This window comes from Micropterus salmoides, unplaced genomic scaffold, assembly GCF_014851395.1.
Source record: "Micropterus salmoides isolate LMB-PRFRI ecotype aquatic unplaced genomic scaffold, ASM1485139v1 Ms_hic_scaffold_23, whole genome shotgun sequence".
NCBI lineage: Eukaryota > Metazoa > Chordata > Actinopteri > Centrarchiformes > Centrarchidae > Micropterus > Micropterus salmoides.
In genome coordinates, this window is record NW_024041484.1 from 17,685,903 (window position 1) to 17,710,972 (window position 25,070).

Sequence of the window (25,070 nt, forward strand, 5' to 3'; positions counted from 1 at the left end):
CTTTTTAGTTTACTAGTTTGTTACGATCTCGTAATTACGAGGTAAGGTTTCTATTTTTTCTCTTTGGTGTATGTTTTTGGTGATGGTTAAAGTGAATCCCCCCAACTTCAGTGTGAAGCGATTTGAGTTTCCATGATAAAGCGCAATATAAATGTAATGCATTATTATTATTATTATTATTATGCAACGCGCTTCCCTATAACGCGCTTCCGTGGTAGCGCATCACTGTACTGTGGAATAAACAACATGCTCTCATCTCTTCACTAGGCAGCAATGTTGCATTTAAACGCAGTATGGAAATCTCACAATTAGGCGCTGCATACACAAATGGACACTTAAAATGTATATAGTAATATTTAGCAGACGGAAAACACTGAGATTGTGTCACTAATTTAGAAGAAAGGTGCTATACACAACAGCTTTTGGTAAAATATTTTAAAAGTTCAAAAAACACAATAGTAATGCGCATTTCTTCAACTTAGTCTATCTGTAGCAGTAAATGCCGTTCGACTTTACAAATCAAATTGTCGACATTGGAACTAAATCTTCGCATGGGGATAATTATTACCTTTATGAAGGGTGTTTAAATAAGTTAAAAAACGTCTTTCCGAACAAAGGAATAGACCATGAAAGCGGCGTCAGTTTGCCCAGTTACAGGGCTCTGACAGAATCGTGAAATTCATGACCTCACCGCTCACGTGGTTTAAATATCGTCACGCAATTGGCTGCTTCACAGCGAGCGAGGTGTTTTTGTTGTCAATCAGGAAGCTCTTCTTTCAAAATTGGGTGTGTAGTATAACGTCAACACAGACAATTGTTTTTACCCATTGGATTTTTAAAAAGGGACTTCACCTGACAACCACATACAGTTCAACAAATACCTGCCCCGTTGAAGAAAAGAAGACATTCGTAAGTATCTACTGATGATTACTTTCTTTGTTTAATTTACCAGCAGGTGAGAGAACTTGTCGAGACAAGTATTGGAATGAGCAAAGCGTCAGTCTAACTTTAGTAAGGTAAGTGATAAGAGGAAAAGTCGCGATAAAGTATGTAAGCAGAGTTAAGTTTAGCTCAGACTTGCACTATTATTTTTGCTTTAACATACAGCGTCAGATACTATAGAGCTGTCAAAAAGTAGCTGTACTCACAGCGTTTTGTTAATTATAGTGAAATTAATCGATAAACGTTACATTATTCAGGCCGGTAAGCTGTCAAAATATTGACCTTGTTACTTTACAACTAAATATTATGGAGACTTTGTAAACTCTATGAAATGTCCCTTCTGTATTGTAGAGTTTGACCTCGGTGAGGCTTCTGTGAACAGCAGATAAGCTCTTGTATTTTCACTTTTAGGATCTTCATGTTCCTCTTTTTCTTTTTGGGTTTCCGGCACATAGTTATAATTACAATAAGTGAATAAAAGTGTCCACATTATTCTCTTTTGGAGCCCAATGTAAAGTCTAACAGCATTTCGAAAAAGGATTAATCAGTTGCCTGTCACTCAGTTAATCAACAGATTGTTTTAGCCACATGTATATTATTTTAAATTGAGGGGCCAGGGATAGTGGGCTTGGGGATGACATGTAACCAGGTCTGGACCTGAACCCGGGATTTTGCAACTACATGTTTTAGCCTATAGGCCACTGGGACACAAAAGTAAGGGACATGTTAATCATAGCGCCTGTAAGAAAACTTTGTTTCAGGGAAAGCCCTTTCCTATTTCAGTATGACAGTAATCCTGTTTGGTAAAGGAAGAGTCCGACTGTATAAAAGTAGAGTTACACTTAATGAGACATCATTAGTAGAACTTGACTGGCCTGCACAGAGCACTGACCTCGACCCAACCTCGACACCTTTGGGATGAACTGGAATGGCGACTGTGCCCCAACTCTTTAACGCTCTTGTGACTGAATGGAAGAAAATTCCTGCAGCCAGGTTCCAAAATCTTGTGAAAATCCTTCCCACTAGAGTGGAAGCTGTTTTTGGAAGGGTATTAATGTACATAGTTTAACAGATATGACTGTAGTGTTTGGGCGTCCACATACTTTTGGTCTTAAAGTGTACATCATTAAAGTTTATCAAATTTCTGTGTATCTCCTCCATTAATTTGCAGTACAGTAGGATCCTGAATGTTCGGTGTGTCGCGCAGAGATGGCGTTGCAGGAACGAGCGCGGAGCTGTTTGCTGCGCTTTCGCCACAGACTGGAGCAGGACATCAAGCCCTCCTACCTGATGGACCACATGATCAGTGATGGTGTGCTGACTGTGGATGAGGAGGAGAGGATCAATAACAAGGTGAGCCTCTGCTCAGAGTGGGAAGTTGAAGGGGATCTATCCATAATTTGGTACCAATGTTATTTAACATGTTTTTTTTTTGTATGTTGCTGCTTTTTGTTCCGGTTTCCTTCCGTTATTTGATGGCTTTACTCTTTTTCCAAAACGGACTCACACATTTGCCACCAACATTATCAATCTTTTGTCCAAGATTTTATCAGTTGTAAAATTATTTTTTGTTTACTCAGTGATGTTTTATTAATCCATTTTTATAGCAATGTTGCCTCCTATCCTACATTTGGACTTAGTGAGCCTCTGTCCTCCATTATTTTATTTTTTTTTTACTGAATGTTGTCCCACTTAATCATGCTATTTATATCCAGAAACTGTTTTTTGTCTTTCAACAATTAGCTGGTACTCTTTTTCAGTTACCTAATGATGATTGAGCAGATTTACTTTTTGAGAGAGTACAGTATCAGGGATAATAGTAGTGATATCTGGCATTTTGAGATAATCCACATCAGCCGAAAGTTGCACTCACAAAAAATGTCTGCGGAAACATCTGCAGGCCTCCTTGTTTGTGTGGCCTCTGTGGAACGATGTTAGCTCTCCCACTTGCGAGTTTTGGGAAGGTGGTAAAAAAGTGAGTTCTGAGCCCTAAATCATCTTTTCTAAATGTTAACACGTTTCTCCCATCTAATACAAAACCATTATTGGCTAGCATTAAATATATATTGTTATACCGTGAAGAATAATGCAGTTGAATTGCGTTACTTCTGAACCCCACTCCCCCTTAAACACCAGTCACATTCTGACATCTACGGCATAACCCAATGTATTTTTCTATTTTATTAATTATTAAGAAATCATCTAAAACAACATGTTACTGGCTAAAATAACCACGTATTTTAGATTGTACTCTGCATGGAATAGTGGAGATATACATGACTTTTCTTTGTTTTAATATCCGCTTTATATATCGGCCATCGGATGGCTTGCTGCCATGCTTTCTAAATATCAGCACTGGCCATTCAAAGTAGCAGCATGTAAAATGCATATTAGGAAGTCTCTCTCTCTCTGTCTCCCCAGCCCACCAAGAAGGATCAGGCTGTGGCCCTGTTGGATCTGCTGCTGAGGAAGGACAACCGTTCCTACATCTCCTTTTACAACGCCCTGGTCAAGGAGACATACAATGATTTGGCCAGTCTGCTTCATGATGACCTACCGCAGACGTCACCTGATGCACATAAGAGTTCCTATGTTAGCTTCACACCCTGTGGTGAGGAAGGGCAGTCGTGGGTGTTTTCACCAGTGGAGAGAATGGAAGGTTTGGAGGTTGTGTTGTCAGCATCCCGGAGGGAAAAATATCATGGTTGTGTGTGCTATTTTGGTTAAACATCTAGAGTTACTACCGTAGCTTAATACATCATGAGTTAAAAAGTGTGTAAATGTTGACAGGCTCAATTTCAAATTTATGAAGGTGTCATTTTGCACTTGGAAAGTTGAAAACTTTAACACACAATTTATCTGCCCTTATTGTCTTTTCTGTCTGTCTAACAGTCGAGACGGTGCTCAGTGAAGGTGGGGTACCACAGAGGCCCGTTGTGTTTGTCAACAGACCAGAGCTTGTGAACCGTGTCAGGGAGAAACTCTACCGGCTGCAGAAGGACCCTGGCTGGATCACTGTCTTTGGAATGGCTGGCTCGGGCAAATCCGTCCTGGCTGCTGAGGCTGTCCGAGACCGTGACCTCATTAATGGTGACTAATTTTTAACTGGCTGACACTGCTAAACTAACTATCAGCGTACCTTATTTTGAAACAGTCAAAGACTACGGAAAGAAAAAACATTCAAAATTTGTAGTACTCCTGGGCTGATTTTATTCTCAATGATGTTGCAGCGTCAAAAATGTTGCTTAATTGTTAACTTTCATCAACTTCTCACCTCATGCCTCTTTTCCCTCCCCCTCCTCTTGCTTCCATCTGCAGAGTGCTTCCCCGGAGGCATTCACTGGCTGTCCATCGGCCAGCTGGACAAACCAGACTTGCTGGTGAAGATCCAGTCATTGTGTTATCGTCTGGAACAGAGCCTGGATTCCCAGTCCCTCCACCGCACGCCCAACTCTCTGGATGAGGCCAAGGAGCGCCTGCGCTTCCTCATGCTGCGCAGATATCCGAGGTTACTATATGTTCAGATTAACACGACCTGCTCTGTGCCTTTTTAAATGGATGTTACGGTTCATATTCTAATGTCGATTCAAGATGCAAAACTGCAACACAAGGCAAATGGGCTTGTTGATTTTTAGCATGGACTAATGCCACAGTAAACATGTAAGCAATAAATACAATACAAATAGCAATATGGAAAACAATTAGTAAGAACAACTACATGATACCACTCCATTATCAATATAGGCAACTATACTAAGCAAATAAAACAATTTGCCATTGTTTTCTGCATTTTTGAAATGTCAAGTCAACAGTACATTTTTGTTTGGTAAAAGAAAAACAATGAAATGTTTTCAGTAAAGTGACTAGACATAAAACATGAAAATGGTGGATAGCATTACTCCAAATTAAAAGACAGATATATATTTATTCATTGAACCAAATACATACAGTATGAGGGGGGCGTTTTAAATTTGGTGCTTTTGAAAATTTCCAGTAGATTTCATTTGGATATTTACTTTAATAATATACAGATGGACATTTGAATTGTACTGTTAGCTGTAGTAGTAGTGCTAATAACTGCAAGAAGACTAGATAATACATTTTGTGTATCATCTCCTTTTTTATTCATCTGTATCTATATGCAGTGCAAATACACTCTGCAAAGAGCTATGTGTTAATCTGCCATAACACTAGCCACTGTAGGTGGTAAACACTGTTTCATTGTGTTCTTGTCTCTTGTCATGTGGCTGTCTCTGTTTGGGCTGTAGAGCGTTGCTGATTCTAGATGATATCTGGGACAGTACAGTGCTGAAGGCGTTCGATATCCACTGTCGGATTCTTTTGACCACCAGAAATAGAAGCCTCGCTGATTCTGTTAGTGGTATGTACCCTATTTTTTTTACTATGGTCACTATACAAACACAAATAAAACTGGAAAATACTATAATGCCTACAAAAATATGTGTTCTGTACTTTTATTTTGTAGGTGCTAAACATGAGGTGGAAGTGGAGAGTGGTCTGGATGAAAAAAAGGGGCTGGAGATCCTCGCTCTGTACACTAAAACTAAACTCCAGGGACTTCCTGAGGAGGCTCGCAGCATTGTCAGAGAATGCAAAGGTCTGTAAACTGAAACATACACATGCAATCTGTAATTTTCTTTAAAATATAAATTACAGATACTGTTACATATACAATGTAGCGTGTAGATCTAACATATTTCTTTTAGGATTATAAAAGAAAACAAAGACTTCATTTTTATTCTGGATTCACTAATATTGGTGATGTAAATTACCCTTGATGGCATGGGAGAATATTATGATTTATCTTTGGAACTCTTGTTATGTTCTATGGCGCTCACATATTGTGACTTTAACACACACTTTTCTGATTCCATGTGCTACTGTCCCAGGTTCCCCTCTGGTTGTCTCCCTGATCGGGGCTCTACTCAAAGAGAAACCTAACCGTTGGCGTTACTACCTCGGCCAGCTGCAGCAGAAGCAGTTCAAGCGTATAAGGAAGTCATCGTCTTATGACTACGACGCCCTCGACCAAGCCATGGCGGCCAGCATTGAAGTCCTACCTGATGAACATCGAGAGCTCTACAAGGACTTTACTGTGCTGGAGAAGGACATCAAAGTCCCTGCAAAGGTTTGTCTACACAGCGAGAGCTATGGTCGCATGGCCCTCTTTATGTATTTGTGCTTAACTGATTTCCAAAACTGGTCATTTTTGGGTTTTACATTAGAAAACCAAAACATGTTTCATTCTGCTTGTCTTGCTGGATGTAACCTTTCACAGAAATGTAGGGGGAGAAAAAACATCCCACTATGTTTCAGTACTTGGAGAAATTATGGGCAAACTCTTTCACCGAATAAAACAAAGAAATGGACCATCACTCAGAAAATACACAAGCTACAATGTTATTCCTTCTTCCAGGTGCTGTCTGTTCTTTGGGACTTGGAGCCGGAGGATGTGGAGGACATTCTTGGGGAGTTTGTCAACAAGTCTCTGCTTTTTATGGACAGTCACAATAAACCCAACCTGTACTACCTCCATGACCTCCAGCTTGACTTCCTGGTGGAGCAGAATCGCACTCAGCTTGAGGTTAGTTTGCATGCTGGTTTACAAGAGCTAAAACAGTTGGACTTCAATCTTTTTGTTAAGTGGGCAGAACTTGCTTGCGTGCTAACTAACCTTACCCACATGTGCTTACTTTGCTAACACATCTCAGCCTCAGAGGCCAGGGCCTTGTCCTTCAAATATGGCTTAACTAATTCAGGGTAACATGCTGTGACCTGCTAAAACAATCCTGTTTTATCACACCCATTTAATTTGGTTCTTTGAAAGCAGATTGAGGATTGATTTGTTAATCCTGGATTAAGTTGTCTTGAATAACAGTGTACTCTTATTTTGAAATGAATGCAAAATTAGTTAAAACCATGATAATCATTCATAAGACTGGCTAAGCGTTGATCATGTTATTGCAGGTACATGAGATATGTGTATTGGAAACCCACCCAGCATGCACTGGGACAATAGATTCATGGACATAAGTCTAATATGTGTGTTCCTGCGTTGTTAAGGGGCATCATTTTGTTCTACAATTTACTCCACAATGTTTCCACAGATTACATTTTACCAGCAAAAATGGTTAGACTTAACACATGTAATATTGGTGCATGATTGGTGGGGATTCTCAATCGACGTGCAAGAGACTTTTCAATGACAATCATTAGCCTGCTGTGAAAATGAACCTTACTAACATCTCAGCAAAGTGAGCCAAATTTGGTTTGATTCTTTTTTGAACGCATCCATTATTTAATTATACTTTATTTGGTTGTATTATATGTAAGTATAGGTAAGGCTTCATTATAAAAATGTAATTGTGACAATTACATCAACAGGTCATAGTGATTATAATGACAGTCTTTCATTATAAATCTAAGAAAGTGAGCCATTGGTTTATTAATTCTGACTCTTTTTGTGTGTGTTTCAGAGCCTCCACGCTAAGGTGGTTCATCAGTACCAGCAGCACTACAGAGATGGTCCCCCCACCTCTGGAGATGAGGAATGTCTCTACTGGATCAGATTCCTCACCTACCACATGGCCAAAGCCAACCTCTCCCAGGTAACACACACACATAGTTTTATACATTTCTCTAATCATTTAAAAAAATCTCATTCATTTATACAAATAACTAGTGATAATTGTGCTTAGAAACTAACCAAACAAGGCATGTATAGAGTGTTTCCTTATGTAGTGGAACACAGTTAATTTAACTGACTTAATTAACTATTAATTAATTTAACTGTTATAATTTTGCCTGTATTTGTTTTATTGTGATATATACTGATGAAAAAGATTATTGTACAGCAGACTTAGCAAGAGGGTGTTATATTTATTTTTCTTTCTTGCTCACCATGTCTTTCTGTCTCTCTCTGTCTAGGAGCTCTACTCCCTCATGTTTTCTCTGGACTGGGTCAGCATCAAGTCCAAGATAATGGGACCAGCTCACCTCATCAATGACTATGTGGAGTTTGGACCCATTCTGGACAAAGAGGTCAGCAGACAACATAGCTATACAATGTATGAAAGCAGTGGCCGACTCAGGCTGTCTAAAGGGCTGGAGCGAAAAAACAAAACAAAAGTTCTATGGGTCCATTTGGGGTATTTGGCCTCGGTATACCAGCACTGCATGACAATTTTTTTTCATTGGAAGGGCACCCAGAGGGCACTTCATCACATTGTTTGCAAATAGGGGCACCTTGGAGGGCACTTTACAACATCATCTCACCCAAAGGGACATCCTTGAGGGCAATGCATCACAATTTTTCTATTGAAAGGGTGCCTGTTAGGGCGCTGCATCACATTTTCTTGCACACTGGGACACCATAGAGGGCACATTATCTTGTTTTACTTACAAAAGGGTATTCAAGAGGGCACATCTGCTGCTATTATAAATTGTTTTTGATTTTCATAAACATTAGTGTAACCGCTAAGCCTAAGCTTAAAGCAGATGAGGGCCACGCAAAGGGTTAAAGTAGTTGACGCGCTTACCGTGGCCGCTTGTTCAGTTCAGAAAGAATGTAACAGGAGTTCAAGTTCTGATTTCTTCTCTGTCATGAGAGATGTGATTTATTGTTACACATAAGGTCTTCAATACCCATAACGGAACAATGTTCCATCTTCATTGACAGTGTCACAATATCAAACAAACAGCCACAGCATCGTTGGTGGTCAAAAACTAGTTTTTTCTAGGCTTTTCCCCTCTGGCAACACTTGTGTCTGATTGCACCTGCCCTCCTAAGTAGATGAGCCCCAATTAGCTATCCCAGCACCCTAGCACCACCTACAAGACCATACCTGGACATAAAACACTGAAATGGCTCCTTCAGTAAGTGTCTTGCTTTTCTATGTTTATGCTGTTCCTTTCCCAATTTTCAATGAGTGGGGAATCATGGGGCTACGACTCGTAATTCCCACACCTGTTTTAATAACAGTAATTTATGATGTAGTAACAATTTAATCTTGTGTCCAATATATGTGTTGCTAAGATTTCATTTTTTTTGTCCATATAAATTACAGGTATAACCAAACACAGTATAACTGAAAGGTTGGACAGATTAAAACTTTTTAAGCTTTTTTCAATTAATGACTTTGAATTGATGGATTTTATTTCTTATAAAATTGAGTCACTCCTGCATTAATGTAAAAACACACAGATTTTCATCATCATTTTCATAATATTTTACTAAGACAAAGTTTACCTAACGCTTAGCAAATGGAAAAAGGTTTGACAAGCAAAGAAGAGGATTGGGGTAAACCCTTATGGTTAGGTGACAGATATGAAAAGGGTACAAATGTAATTATTCCACAAAACAAGCTGTTAACATAAAGAAATTATTTAAGAATAGTTGTGCCCTGATGATGAGGGACCAGTGTTGTGCAGTGTACTTTATTGTGAGGTTATTTTCTCTCCACCCAGAACAGTGAAGTGCGTAGTCAATTCCAAGAGTTTCTGTCTCTGAACGGCCACCAGCTGGAGCAGCGTCCTTTCCCTGACGTGGTGCAGCTTGCTCTGTCTCAGCCACATACCTCCGAGGTGTACAGACAGGCTCTGCTGCAGGCGCAGGACCGGACCAGCAAAGGGAAACTCTACTTCAACTGGCTGTATGCAAGCAAGCTGATATTTTACTATGGTGTTCTGATGTTGTAATAATGAAGTTAAAATCGAGTGATGCATTGATCTTGTCGTGCATCTATTTCTGCAGCTCCTACATTATGAGATAAAAGCTAATTAGATGCAGTTTTAACTATATGTTTCTATTAAGTTTAATTTATGACCATCATGTGTAAATTGGCTCTCATGCTAATTGAAACCTGCAGTTATTTTATGAAACATTCACGACAATTTAATGTATCTGAAATGGAATAATGCAGTGGCAACAGATTATCACATTTAAAGTGATTTATTGAGATAAATGCAACTTGGTCCTCTACTTGGATTTAATTCATCCAGTGCAACAGAGTTCTAGTACACAGAACAATAACCTGTATATTAGCCGTATTATACATTTTACAAAACTACAATACAAAAATGGTGATCATAGGCTGTGTATCCCAGGTTGGACTTTTATTTGTGTGTTTTTTGTGCAGGAATAAGAGCAGTGTAGAGAGTCTGTCCCGTCTGGTGATCCACCCCCACCAGGGCTCCATCTACTCCGCCTGCTTCTCCCATGATGGAGCCAAGATCGCCACCAGTGGAGCTAGCAAGACAGTCAAGGTATCAAAGCAGCCATGTTTCTTCCAAGTTATGATCCATACATCTGAATATAGAAATATTTTTTGTAGTATAGCAAAATGAGTTTAGTTCCTAATGGATAACACAGTACTTTTACTGAATGTACAACAAATGTATAACTTCTGTCATATTGTCTTGTGCTCAGGTGTTTAAAAGCACCTCAGGTGAGAATCTCGCAGAGATCCAGGCCCATGATGATGAGGTGCTCTGCTGTGCCTTCTCCCCCAATGACCATCTCCTAGCAACCTGCTCCAGTGACAGGAAAGTCAAGGTAAACTGTTTACGGGGACTGACGCACTTTTGGAGCCAGTCATTTTATCAGAAAATTCTTGAAACTGTGTGTCTCTTAGGTGTGGAACCTGGAGCAAGCCATGCTGTTAAGGGTCTTTGACGAGCATGAGGAGCAGGTCAACTACTGTCAGTTTACCAACACAGCACGACGCCTCCTGCTGGCCACCTGCTCCAACGACAAATGCTTAAATGCCAAGGTGTGCGAGTTTTTGTTTTTTTGCTTTATTTGTTTTGTTTATTTGTCTTGTTACCATTTAAGGAAGTTGCTGCACTAACTTTGTTACAACAAGCAACCTTCTCTGCCCTCATCTCTCTCTCTCTCTCTCTCTCTCTCTCTTCTATCTGTCTCTCTTTCTCACTGCATTTCTCTTTGTTTCTGCAGTTGTGGAACCTCAACAAGCCATCCTCCCAGAACACCTTGTTTGGCCACTTCGAGCCAGTCAACCACTGCTGTTTCTCCCCTGATGACACCTATGTGTCCACTTCCTCTAATGATGGTACCGTTAAGGTGACTGCCATTCAATTAGATACTTGTAAAGCTGTCCTTTCCCAGGGCTATTCACATAAAACTGTACTTGATTTATGTGAGTTCTTTGCACTATAAACATATTTATTGTTACTTCTAACATCAGTGCAAAAAATGTGCGGTACACAAGTAACAGATTTCAACAGCAAAAGAGTCTACAACTATATACACGTGCAGTATCTCCAACCAACAACAGTTTTACTATTTTGTTACTTCAGAATTTACTTAATTACTTCAGAAAGTAAATTATGAAGTTATTTTGTAAATGTTCAACTAAGTTATTGTGAATGCATGTCTATTACTAGTGTTTTTTGAAATTAGTATGATGACACATCAAGGAGAGATACCAGGAAGTTCCCTAACTCCAAAACAGTACCTTTTCTAAAGACTGTTCAAAAATGTACTGCGTTTTCTACACATTTTACATAGGTTTGTGTTCACAGATGCTTTGAAGCTACAATACTTGCATAACTTTTTCTGTACTGGCATGCTCTCCTCTGACTACGTGTTTTTGTGTGTGTTCCTGCACATATACAGCTGTTTCAGGTGTCGTCTGCCAATGAGTGGAAGACAATCAATGTGAGGGACATGTTTACAGAGAGCGATGAAGAGGTCCCTGTCAAGTGCAGCACCTGGACTGCTGACGGCAAACGCATCATATGTGCAGCCAGGAACGCTGTTCTGGTGAGCATATTAGAATGTCAGCATTTGTTTGAAAGGTTCCCGAGTGGAGATGCTGTAGAGTGTTGTTGTGTGGGGAGTGCAGAAATGTGTGATAAAGAGGGTGTAAATGGTTTTGATCTGCCTTGTTGTATAAAATCCAACGCCACAGGGTTCACCTCGTCCTCCCTGCCCTTGTTGTTGGTGAGTAATTTCATTGAAGGAGACAGGAAAGAGAAGCTGTTTGTCTTTGAGAGATTCAAGAGTGTGTGTCCTGGTTGTAAATGTGAGCAACCCACCCCATCCGCCAACCCTGAGCTTTCCAAAATCAGTCAGTCTTGTAATCAGTCTTTGTGTGTCCTCTACTTCTTCATTAGTTCTTATTCTGGGAAACAACCCAAACACCGCAGAGATGTCTGAACTTGTCTTTTACGAGAGGGAAAATGAGACTTTGCAAGTTCGCTTTAGGTTTTAATCTTCAGGTACAATATAATACTTTTTTATTTTACTGTACAACTCATTACACTCGATTTACAATACAAGTACATAGTAGAGCCAACCTTTACTTTGGCATGCCTGATTTTAGCTTATTTATTGGGATCGATGTATATAAATTGCAGTACAAAAATGATAAAAAGATGTTTGAGGTCATTTTTGAAGCAGTATTTCCATTGCATAGTTTGCCCACCAGAGTATGTATCTTCCTCACAATTCTTTAATAACCAAATTTTGTATATAATTATCACAGTAAGTATTTTGTTTATGTTATATCTGTTAACACAACAGCCAAATTGTCACTTTGCATTTCTTAAACTCTCAAATATTGATATTGGCATTCGCCTCAAATACTTATCATTTCTTAGGGTCTGACAAATAGTATATTATCATCTTAAAAGGTGGGTGAATGCAAATTTTTATTGCATTTGTAAAAAAGTGGTTAAATTTGAGAAAAGTGAGTGTAATTCGATTGTTTGCTCATAATAGCCATAATTGGTTCTTTAGTGACCGGGGCAGTCAACACTGCAGCCGGGGCGGTTGTGGCTCAGGAGGTAGAGCGGAAGGTCGGCGGTTCAATCCCTGGCTCCCCCTGGTTGCATGTTGAAGTGTCCTTGGGCAAGATACTGAACCCTGAATTGCCCCTGGCGGCTGTTCTGCCAGTGTATGAATGTGTGTGAATGTTTCTGTTTGAGCACTTATTGCTATGCGTATGATGTGGTGAATGCAGATGTAGTGTAAAAGCGCTTTGAGTGGTCGAAAAAACTAGAAAGGCGCTATACAAATACGGAGCATTTACATTGACAGTACATATTATAGAGAGGAAAGTTTATTATTTAAAATTGTAACATTATTTTTAAATATGCCAGAAGTGGGAATGGTAGCCATGTTATGCTCAGAGCGAGCAGACTCTGACTTGTTGTCTTTCTGTCACTGTTTGTCAGGTGTTTGACGTGGAGACATCGGACATGTTGTTGGAGATCAGAACAAATCGTCTGAGCACGGTGCAGTACTGTCACGCATGTGCTACCAGTAACCTGCTGGCTATCGCGTTCTCCAACTATGCTGTGGAGGTATAATACATACTTGCATACACACAACATATTTATCTAATATGTTCAAAACATTTATATATAATAAATCGTGTTTATTAGGTTTCACTTTTTTGTTGTTAAACTGCAGATGTAGAAATTATTTTTATGTGGAAAAACTTTTTAATTTTTAAGTTGTTCTCTTTCTGATCATTTCTCTAATTCTGCCTGGATGTTTACTGTAAAAAATGCATCCAGGCATGTCCCTCCGACACCCTGTTAAAATGCTATGTAAGATAAAAATAATAGTATATTTAAATACACTGGTGAATACCTGTAAGTGTACAGTCATCCATATGTGTGTGTCTCCCAGCTATGGGACTTGGAGGCCAATAAGAAGATGGCTGACTGCAGTGGTCACCTGAGTTGGGTTCAGCGTGTCCAGTTCTCTCCTGACGGCTCACAGCTGCTCTCCTGCTCTTACGACCAGACTGTCAGGGTAAGACTGACTCAGTGTGTTTGATGTCCTGTATCTTCATTAGTGCATCAGCTTGCACAGATACTGTCAGTATTGTTCTAATTACTTCTTGTGTCTATAAAATCAAAGTCATACTAACACTGAAAATCACAAATTGACTAATTGCACTCTGTCCTAATTGCACCTCTGCCAGCTGTTAGATTTCATCCCCTAATGAGGAACCCTAAGGAATTGTGTTGTAGCATTTGTTGCAAAGATTCTATTATTTTGTATTTTTGAAAGCATAGTAAACTAACCGTTTTCAGTCACAATATAAATAATAAACAGCTACTGTATGATGTGTTATGGAAGAAGCTAGCAGTTGTTGCCTTGACTTGCTTTAGGCTTTGCCCTTTATTATTGGGGTTATGTAAACTGATTTGTCCTGATCATTCCCTTAAATGAAGCAATAATGTACCATAAACAGCCTGAAAACAAAGTCATAATATTAAATCTTCCTGAAGTTTAGCCTTTTAGGATGGTCTTTTTTTTTTATATCAAGGTGGTAAAAACATGGTTTTTATTTAGATACCAAACCAAAGCTGCAATAGAGCATTCTGCATATACTGCCTCAGATTCTTTATTTCACCCTAATGCTCATTATTATTTTGTGGTAGGAAGTCATCTGTAAGTACGGATTGTATTGTACTGTAGATAAGTAAGTAAAAATTCAGATTTGTCAGTCAGATCATCAGTTTTGGAACCAGAAATGGTTGGACACAGCCCTGCTAATCCCGTGTTGGAAAGGTGTAGGGTTTCCAAAGCTATTCGACCATCCGACAAGCAGTTATATTGGAATGGGGCGTCTCAAACATTTCCTGTCTCTATTTGGCTAAACGTTCTGACGCAGTAGGGCTGTGCGATATGGCCAAAAATGTGGTTAAGAATAGCCATAGTTATTGTTTTATCGCCCAGTCCTATGATGAAGTATACTGGCTCCTTCAACATGACCATTAAGGCAATATCCACCACCAACAGCAACTAAAACCTTAACAGAGCAACTACATTCAGTTTGAAATGCCAAACAAAAATGCAAGGGACAGATACTGATGACTTATTTATTGCCACCGAAAGGTTATTTCCAGGGTATTTCTCTGCAGCATAACAATGAAAAGTCAGGCAAAAGATGCAGTAAGTAAGAAACATCGCTGACCACGGAAACTAATTCGGCAATGCAGAGGTTTTCTAACCTAAGATCAATGCCTCTGTGTAAATCCAAGTTACAAAGAAGAGCACAAACATGAGAAAAGGGAAATATCGGCTGTATGTATGTACATCATGTTCTCACTCAGGCCTGCTGCCTGTCTTGTGTTTCTTTTAGTTATGGGAGACTAAGAAGGTGCACACCACCTCAGCTGTCTGCCTGAAAAGAGACTCTGACGTTCTCTTCAATAATGAAGAAATCATAGTGTCAGCTGCAGACAACCGCAACAGACTGCAGGTGAGCCAGAGGGAAAATAAAGAGAACGACTGAATGAATAAAAGGCTGGTTGAAGCAGGAATGTGTGTTTGTTTTCTGTGAATTCAAATGACATATTACTGTACTATTATCAGCCTTTGTCAGGTTGTCATAGAGGTGTGTGTGTGTGTGTGTGTGTGTGTGTGTCAGGTGCGTGATGGCAGGACAGGATCAGTGCTGTTCCAGTCGGAGGAGAAGTCGTCCAGGATCCGGTGTACGTGTATGTGCAGGCAGCTTTCTGCTGTGGTCCTGGGCCAGGAAGATGGGACTGTAAAGGTAGAAAACACATTTAGACCCACAGTACATACTGTAAGTGTAAAAATTTGTTTATTAATTTTAGGTACTCCAAACAACAATGTTTATCAAGAAAAAATGCTAAATGAGGTCTAGCTTTAGAAATTGAAAGATTTTCTATTTTAAATTACTGTAAATTTAATATGTTTGGGGTTTTGGACAGAATACATGCAATTTGAAAACTTCACCTTGGGTACTTGAAAATTATCACTATTGTGTGTAGGACAGAAACTAATGATGATTTTGATTATCACTTAATATGCTGATAATATGCATTTTCTTAATTAATCCATTCATTGTTTTATGTATAAAAATGCCCAGAGGTGATGTCTTCAAATTGTTTTTTTTTGTGCAACTACTATTCCAAACCCCAAAGATATTCAATTTACAATTCTATAAAACCAAGAAAAATAGCAAAACCTCACATTTTATAAGATGCTTTAAAAATGACTCAAATGATTATGATCAATTATAATGATCAATTATCAAAATAACTGCAGATGAATTTTCAACTTCTCGATTAATTGACTAATCATTTCAGCTCTACTTTTTACACTAAATGATTAAAATGTTATTGGAAAAAATCAAAAGGTGAATCAGTGATAAATATAATCCTTAGTTTGCAGCCCTTCCTCATTCTACTACCAAACAGAATCACATTTTTTTCACGTGGGGACGTGATATGAACCCAATGTGTTGTCAGTGGGACTGCTCTGCGCAAAGGAATAGTTTGACATTTTGGCACATGTGCTTGTTCGCTTTCTTTTCGGCCAGAGTTAGATGAGAAGATCTATCACTCTCATATCTGCAGTAAATTTAATGCTACATCCAGGAGACAATTTGCAGAGTCTGAAATCAGCCTTCCAGCGTCTCTTAAGAAACTAATTGACATGTCATATCTAGCTTTTATTCTAGTGTACAAAAACAGAAATGTAAATGCGACAAGTTGCAGCCCCTTATTGGAGTCTTTTCGAGTCTTTCGTTTTGACATTTGGACAGAGCCAGGCTTGCTGATTCCTCTTTTGCGCTTGGTCTTTATGCTAAGCTAAGGTAATTGCCTTCCAGTTCTGATCTTGTCATCTAATTACTGAGCAAGAAAGCAAAGAAGCGTACTTGCCAAAATGTTGAACTATTCCTTTTAACAAAAGTAGTTTTCACATCTTTGCTACGCATGTCCACACAGCACTCACCTCAGAATAATAAAAAGCTTTCATTTATCCTCTCTGGTGTACTTTGTATCTATAAAGAGCACACTTAACAATCAAGCATGCAGTCACATTATTAAAATAAAAGTTGGTGTGTGTGTGTGTGTGTGTGTCATTGCATGTTGCATGTCTGACATTAGCACTGTCACTGTCACTGCTGTACGTCAGGTCGACTGAAGACACCGCTTTCATCTCCCTCCACTCCTCATTGCTTTGCCTTTTACCTGTGATTTGTATTCTCAACACTCTTCAGTCCTGCTCTCTATTTTCATATTTTACCATCTCTGTCAACATACTTTATTTTTATTCCCTCTTTTGTTTTGTTTATCTCTCTTCGTCCTTTTTGTCCTGTCCGTCCCCATTCTCTCCTTGCTCTGATGCTCTTTGTCTTGGTGATAAATTGTGGTTTGCAGGCAGAGAATGAGGTCCTAGTTTGCATTGTGGCAGGTGTGTGTTTTTGTGTATAAGTGCAGGTGTTTGTTGCACATATTGCAATAATATGGAGGACATCCCAGAAAAGTTCCTGTCCTGATTGAAAACACACACACACATACATACACGTGCACACGGTCCCCTGACTTATCCGTGCTGTGGCCAGGCCACACCCTACAGCAGAGAGCAAATCTAATTAATTAAAAGGTCCTAATGAATACGGGGGTTAATGATTTTAATTACAGCTCTTCTCCTGGCCCCAGAGATATGAGAGCAGCACAGATGATTAGTAATCTGAGTTTTAAAAATGAAGAGAGAATGTAAAAAAGCATTGGATAATCATGAGATACTTGCAGTTGATGCACACAAAATATATTATACTTGCCTCTGAAGTTACTCCGTACATCACTCCGATTTGAACTCTCTGCTAAACCATGATTTTTAAGGAGAGACGTAGCAATACTAATACCTAACTGGCTACCAATGGTCAATGACTGTATCAAAGTGCAACAGCCTGTTTTTTTGCCAGTTTGACATTATTTTATTTAAGCTTATTTATTTTACAGCTACTTGTGTTTTAGACTTTATATCATTTTGACAACTTAGGCTTCTTTGTTTATATTTGTATTGTATTTTTATTTCTCAAATGGAGGAATCTCAAAAAAGTACCAAAACTTAAATATTATGACCGCACTGAAACATTTCAAACCGTACCCAACCTACTACTGAATGTGTTGAACAGAGCTCTGAGGTTGCACAGCGTCCTGCAACATAAACAGCTGACAAGATAGGATGATTAGGATTACCCTCTGACAATCAAACAGGATTAATTCTGACCGTATACAGTATCGTATTTTGCTTGTGATACATACTTCTGTTAGTGAATCACCTTTGTTCGTTTGAAGGGAACTTTCCAACAATTGCACTGCGGTTCTTCCACAGTTGGATCATTGTAATTTGATGGTAATGGTCCCTGTAACCATGGACATTTTGCTGCTCTCCTGTTCCTATGAGCATAATAATGTCTGACATTAAAACCATCCAAAATTGTAATATTTGTTGAAATGAAACCAACATTGTTTTGTTGCATTTTATAGTCCTCATTTTAGTATATTTTATACTTTTATCACCTCCGAAAGATTTAGATTTAGGTACTTTAAGTACTTTTTAATCGTCATTGAGTACACAAACATTTTGCTGTTGTAGTCCCCTGAGCAAAAGCCAGAGGGAGCCCCAATGTTAGCTGGAAGTAATCTGGTACCAAAAGGAAATTATTATTTTCCCTTTCCCTCATCGGGAGTTATTTACAACCAGTTTACTGGAGGAAAAATCAGTAATAAATCATTACCTTCAGTGTCATTCTGACATACCAGCTAATGTGAAGAAAATCTGGCTGCCTGCACATCATGTAAGATGTGCAGGCAGTACAGAAAGTTACTGCTGTGTGTGTCTTTATGATTGGGGAAAAAGTTCAGGTGTGTGTGTGTGTGTCTGTGTGTGTGTGTCCGTCCTGTGCCAGGCAGCAGGGCTGACAGCTAGTCAGGTACTGAGGACTGTTAGCTGCAGGATCCGACGACTGTTGACATCCTTCAGGGGGTTGGTGCTGGCTGTAGGGCTATGTACAGGCAGCGTACAGGTATGGTAGGGAAAGAGTATTAACTGTTTTTATGTGTGTCTCAGACTCTTCAAGATTCATCAAAAATAACACACACATGTACAGCATTTACACTGCATGTGTGTATTTTACTTTTTTAAAAATGCTCCTGATGAGTGTAAGAGAAGAGGCAGATCATTGACTACAGAAAGGATCGTACTGCTTAACTGTCATATCAGTAACCACATCTCATGCAACACAATAACCATCAAATTCCTTCAGCACTTATCAGGTTGTCTTTGATTTCATATAGTTCTGCTTCAGCGACTTGTTTACTCCCTTGGCAGTGGTATTTAAAACAAGTCTTCCCCATCTTTCCTCTTTACATTAGCCTGCTTTTATATTTGTTTATTTTTCACCATTACACCCTTAGGCATTTTCCTGACTAAAATCCTTGAGCCGGATGTGTAAAGCTCTCCAAAGTGTTGTCTCTCAGGCTTTGAAACTTGCATCTCAGTACGTGGAACTTGACAAACACGATCGGCGTGCCCCAGGGCTTGTTCTGCTCAGACCTTTCAACCCTTTCCTCTGAGGTGTAAATATTTTAGTGCCTGGAGAAATCCCAAGTGTTATGGGCCTTCCTTTTATACTTTCAAAACTACAGGTGCTGTGCTGGACTGAAGATGATGTTGTGCTCACATGAGATTTCTGTGCTTTATTCGTTGTTTATAAATTGAGTTGAATGAGTGAACAGCTGAACAGTGATTTATTGTTTGTGAGGTTTGCAAAATTGCAGACTCGGCTGTTGCAAGGTCACATTTTTATATCACTGGATAAATCCATCTGGAGGTTAATTATAAAAGTGCCACAAAAGATTTTTATAATTGCAGTTGTAATCTATACCCATGTTTTCACCTCATAATACCTTAATTAGCCTTCTTTGTACTAGTCATTAATAAATAGATTGAGTTAAATGTTTTTAGTGAGACTCTTTTTTAAATCTAGGGGCTACCAGAAAGCCACAAACAGGTGGATTATATTTAATACAATTCTCTTAGATATTTGTCCAGATGTAGTATTTTATTGCTGATAGTCAGCAGTATGTATATCAACAAGACTATTGCTTCTGGCTCTGTGTTGTACTGTGTTTTGAGCTAACATATGCACACTACCATGCTCACAATGACCATGGTAACCTGTTTAACAGGTATGTTTGCCATCTTAGTTTAGCATGTTAGCATGACCACATTTGCTAATTAGCAATAAGCTGAGGTTAATGGGAATGCTATTAGATTTATAGGGGTTTTTGGACAAAGTCACATTTTGTTCAGATTGGCACTAGATGAAAAAGTTAAGGGATCACCGAAGTTATAACAATCTATCCTATTGGTAACGCAAACATCTCAAATCACATTTCCTGGCAGGACATCCAATAGTGAACATCTTTTAGTCTGGACAAACTGACCAAAAGAGCAGCTATCCCTGGAGTCACACCACACTAGCATGACTAAACACTTTCTTATTTTGCTGCAGACCTTCCTGTAAACTCATTAAGGACTTGTGGAAGTCTCTGGGCTGTAGTGTTAGCAACCATCCAGTTGACCTTTTGAATGCATTCACAAAATCCTAGATCTCTCTCAAGGCCAGCACAGAATATTCTGTGCATGATTCCCATCTCAAGAATTTATTATAACAGGTATGTATGCAGAAGTAGCTACTATCCCAAGTGAGCACGCATGATGACATTTTTTTTTTCTTCCAGCTGGATCTTTTGAGCATCAAAACTGTTTTGTACTCCAACTCCCCTCAGTAATTTCTCCAGGGCTGTCACACCTCCGGCAGCCATCCGCGGCCTTGACCGGACTGAACCTCACACTTTTTCAGCTCACTCTATTTTCTTTTTGATGTGCTTATCACCATGTAGCCGGCAGTGGCACTTCACCTCTCTCCTTCTCAGCTACTCCCTAAAAATGTGACTCTTTGTCAGGATTTTTTAGTAAACTTTCTAAACGTTTCCCTTCTTGAGTATATCTTGGCAAACATGGCTATCATTTGAGGCTTGCATAGATATTCTAGACATAAAGGGTGAACCTCGTGTGACTTCTTGGTACATTTTATCTCTCAGGCCACTGTATTCACATCTTTTTTTTGACGCATAAATATACCCATGCCATACAGTAGTTTCTAACCACGCTAGCAGTGTGGCTCTATCGATAGCAGTCCACCACTATTGGATGGACTATTGAATGGATTGCCATGAATTTGGTACAGACATCCATAGTGCCCAGATGATGAAACCTAGTGACTGTGATCCTCTGACTTTTATTGCGCAACGAGCTGGGTTAAAGTTCAAACTTTACTTACTCTGTGAACTGTCTCCACATCTACACTGGAGCTAAATTTTGTAAAAATTCTGAAAATGTGTGTAGTTCCCAGATGATTCCAACTGCTGTGAGGCCCTGACTTTCCCTCCAGTGTGAGGTTAAGATTTGTGGTTTTGACTAAACTGTTTCAACTATTTGATGGATTGCAATGAACTTTGGTACACAGACTCATGCTTCCCTCTGGATGAACTTTGGTTGGCTAGCACCATCATCTGGTCAAAATTTCTGTTTGTTCAGTACTTTTGTTTATGACTAAATACCTGCAAAACTAACATCAGCCTCTGCTGTAATTTTGTTTAGTGCTAATTAGCAAACGTTAGCATGCTAATACACTAAACTGAGCTGGTGAACATATCTACTAAACATCAGCATGTTAGTATTGTCATTGTGAGCATGTTAGCATGCTGACGTTAGCATTAAGCTCAAAGCACCGCTGTGCCTAACTAAAGCCTCGCACAGCTGCTAGCATGGCTGTAGACCAGCCTAATGTTTGTTTCTTCCTTCCAGGTGTTGGAAGTCCCCTCTGGGAAGCTCCTAGCCTCTCTGCTGGGACACACCAAGACGGTGCTGCACTGCCAGTTCAGCCAGAACGGCCAAACACTTATCACGTCCTCCGAGGACACCACCATAAGGGTACGCTAAAGTCTTCTCCTCACTCAGTTGCTCCCTTCCTCTCTCTTCCTCCCTTTATGCTTTTTGTTTCTCTCTTTCTGCTTGGTTATCCTGTTTGTCTTGCTCCCATTTATCAAACTCTCTGTCATCCTCACAATCCTTTTTTGCCTAATTTATGGCCTGTTCTTTCATCTCCTCCCCCCCCCAACCTTTTTTTTACTCTGCTATTGATTATTCTTCTCCTCCATCCCCATTCCTCACCTGCCTAAAACTGCCTGCTCTGCTGAATCACTCATCCTCTCAGGTCTCCTTGGTGCTTTCACCTTCCCCTACCTGTTACACTCTACCAGCGTCTCTGTCGGCCTCTTCACCTCTCCATTTTTCATCACCCTCTTTTGTCTCCTCACCTTCCTATATCCCTCTCTTTGCCTTCGGCTATGCCTCTCTCCATAGCTCTTTATCTCCCTCCTATGCTTGAAGTTACCGTGTGCAGCTATCTATGTTTGTGTGTGAGTATGTGTGTGTATTTCGACCCGTTATGGTCTGTCAACCTCCACCATTCATGCTCTGTTGCTCATTTCCCCTTTCCTCTCCGCCCCTCTCATCTCCTCCTCCTTCTTCATCTTTTCTTTTTGCTGACAAACCTGTCCACTGCAGCACTTCCTTCCCTCTCCGACAAACACAGCACCATGTCCCGTATTCATGCGGCTGCTGTCTATGCCATCACTATTCTGGGCCGTCTGTGACTTATTCAGAAGCTTCAAATTCATGCTGTTCGACATATGCTCGCTAGGAAATGGAAGTGTGTATTAAGAGGTTAATGTAGACGCAGAGTGAATGTAAAGAGATCTAATGACACGGATGTCAGCTGGTTATGGATTCTAACCTTTGGATCAATGACAGGTTCTATTTGAAAGGAGAAGAGGTGCAGCGTTACACACAAGGGCATGATTGATAGGATGATCTGGATGATTCTGGCTGTCCTGCCCACATCTTTGAGCCCAGTTGAACTCCTGTCTTTGGTCATTTACGTCATCATTTTTGTGCTCTAAAAATTAATGCAGTATTATACCCTCTCTATGTTATAGCATACGCATACACTGCAGCCTCCCTGTGACTAGTGGATGCTACATTTCTTTTTTATTTATTTAGTTATTGTAATGCGATTGTTTTCTTTGCTTATATTTCTGGGATATTTTTGAGAGCAATTGAAATTCATCTTTGTCTTGTCTTTGCTATTGCTGTCCTGTTATTAAACCTTGTGAGTAATGTCTGTATTTAAATGGTAATTCTGGTATTTTTGAACCTGGGTTTAATTCTCATAATTGCGTCCATTCTGACCTTCGCTCTAAAGATTTGGGAAACGAAAATATGACCCAGATTGAAATAAGGCTAGGCAATAAAACAATAATGATAATTATCGCGATACAATTTTCCTCTATTACAAAATAACAAATGTTCAGTAAATGTATAATAAATGTTTGATTTAAGTCATTTGAATCACAAAAAAATTAGCACTTAATTTTTCTATTGTTTATTTTGTTGAGGAAAATGGACTGAACAAAGTTTTTTACTTAATTTTACTCATATGTACTTGAAAAGAGTATTTTATCATAATTGTAAATGTTCTACACTCAGATTTGTGAAGTCATCCACTGTTTGGCAAGGGTTTGTCATGTTCTGACCATAAATAATAGTTCAAAACCACAATTAACCATCTGGTTTCTTCTTCTTCAACTTTAACTCAGGAGCCAAAACTGCCTTTAAAGTTGAAAGCAATATTGATTTGACATTTATTGTGATAACATTTTTGGCCAAATCGCCCAGCCCTAGCTTGAAATTTGATACTAGTTGTTGAAGAAATATTGTGAGCCAGGTTCAAGTGTGAAGAAGTTTCGGAGACTGATGAAGACTTAACATAGCATGGTTTATTGAGCCTGGCTGAGGAGATACAGTGCCAGCATACAACATGTGAACACATCGAATGCCAACACCAAATCTGAAGGATAACATATTTTGGTCTCTTTTGTGTTTCTGTCTTCCACCTAGTTCCTGTAGGTTTCCCTCAGGTCATCTTTAACTGGCCTGAAACTAGAACAACAAATCTATTTGATGTTTATGACTCCAGTGCTACATTATATTGGAATCTGTTACTATCCATGAGTTGTACTCTAATCTGTGGAGCCAGTAAGTTCTTATAAACATTTTTTAGACTCAGACTTAAGCTTGTAAGATTCCCAGAGAACAATGATTTCTGCTTGCCTGAAGCCTGAGCTATTGTCTCTACCTTATCAGTCTAACTGTTGCCTCCCTAACAAGGACAGTTACATGAGGGGGAAAAAACTAGAGTTACTAGAGGAAGGTCTATGAACACTTGTAGGGACAACTAATGACTCCAAGCTTGACCTGTCTTACCTTTCCTGTTGCATCATTTATGCCCCCTAAGAAATATCTAGTCAAAATGGACACAATTATGAGAAGACCTGGTTTGATAAATACCAGAATTCAAAAGGGTGGAACTGGACTGAAGGAAAAGAGCATCAGTGGCTAAAAGATTTGTTGTCCCTGTTTGTTTCTCTGTTGTCCCCTGTAGGTGTGGAGGTGGCAGTCTGGGGAGTGTAAAGTACTGCAGGGTCACAAGGAACAGGTCAGATGCTTCTCTCTGCTCTCCAGCTCACCGGCCGACACAAGACTGCTGTCCTGGTCCTTCGACGGCACTGTCAAGGTGAAGCCCACACACACACCTCCACCCAATACAGTTAACAACAGCATGAGATCAAATACAAAATAATCTCTGTTTCTCTTGCTCACTGGAAGATGTGGAACATAGAAAGTGGAGAGAAGCTGCAGGACATCGAAGCTCATCGGGAAACCATTCTATCCTGTCATGTCTCGCCAGATGGATGCCTCTTCGCCACCACCTCTGCTGACAAGACTGCTAAGGTTCAACACTTACGCACACACACATGCTCATGGGATGAGACATATCTGTTTGTGCTGCCAGTAACAACGTGACCTATTACACACCAGCGTCTTCCCTCAGACCTCCTTCGGAACTCATTAATTACAGCACATACACATGAACGTGTTGCTGTGAGTGATATCTGAGACTAAATATTTCTCTGGTAGGGAGACGAGGGACCTCAGAGATTAGTGTGCAGCAGATGGCCCCGGGCCTGGTGAGTTAGCTGCAGGTTGATCTGTCCTCCTACACCCATGTCCAATGATCATTTAGTCTGACTGTAACTGGTGGACCTGCTGACCCGTTGGCCTGGCTGGCGGCCTGGCTGGCGGCCTGGCTGGCCCTCGACCGACCCACCTCCCT

The 25,070-nt window shown here is 39.7% G+C and overlaps 1 protein-coding gene across 5 annotated transcripts in view; it reads left to right on the forward strand.

Annotated features, from left to right (window-relative positions):
- The first annotated feature begins 752 nt into the window (after positions 1-752).
- The window catches only part of apaf1 (apoptotic peptidase activating factor 1), a 50,111-nt gene continuing 25,793 nt past the window's right edge, over positions 753-25,070 (forward strand). Inside the window, exons 1-25 of one of the 5 annotated variants that reach the window (XM_038738687.1) lie at positions 753-909; positions 2,114-2,295; positions 3,364-3,601; positions 3,835-4,032; positions 4,261-4,450; positions 5,211-5,323; positions 5,429-5,560; positions 5,853-6,091; positions 6,380-6,547; positions 7,440-7,571; positions 7,891-8,004; positions 9,430-9,614; positions 10,101-10,227; positions 10,391-10,516; positions 10,596-10,733; positions 10,919-11,044; positions 11,600-11,746; positions 13,162-13,290; positions 13,622-13,747; positions 15,087-15,206; positions 15,375-15,500; positions 18,675-18,791; positions 21,641-21,766; positions 24,339-24,470; positions 24,563-24,688. In XM_038738687.1, the coding sequence (XP_038594615.1) occupies positions 2,152-2,295; positions 3,364-3,601; positions 3,835-4,032; positions 4,261-4,450; positions 5,211-5,323; positions 5,429-5,560; positions 5,853-6,091; positions 6,380-6,547; positions 7,440-7,571; positions 7,891-8,004; positions 9,430-9,614; positions 10,101-10,227; positions 10,391-10,516; positions 10,596-10,733; positions 10,919-11,044; positions 11,600-11,746; positions 13,162-13,290; positions 13,622-13,747; positions 15,087-15,206; positions 15,375-15,500; positions 18,675-18,791; positions 21,641-21,766; positions 24,339-24,470; positions 24,563-24,688 (3,519 nt within the window). In that variant the 5' untranslated portion in view covers positions 753-909; positions 2,114-2,151. The remainder of the gene's footprint in view (positions 910-2,113; positions 2,296-3,363; positions 3,602-3,834; positions 4,033-4,260; positions 4,451-5,210; positions 5,324-5,428; positions 5,561-5,852; positions 6,092-6,379; positions 6,548-7,439; positions 7,572-7,890; positions 8,005-9,429; positions 9,615-10,100; positions 10,228-10,390; positions 10,517-10,595; positions 10,734-10,918; positions 11,045-11,599; positions 11,747-13,161; positions 13,291-13,621; positions 13,748-15,086; positions 15,207-15,374; positions 15,501-18,674; positions 18,792-21,640; positions 21,767-24,338; positions 24,471-24,562; positions 24,689-25,070) is intronic. The other 4 variants (XM_038738689.1, XM_038738688.1, XM_038738690.1 and 1 more) reach the window with 4 other exon arrangements.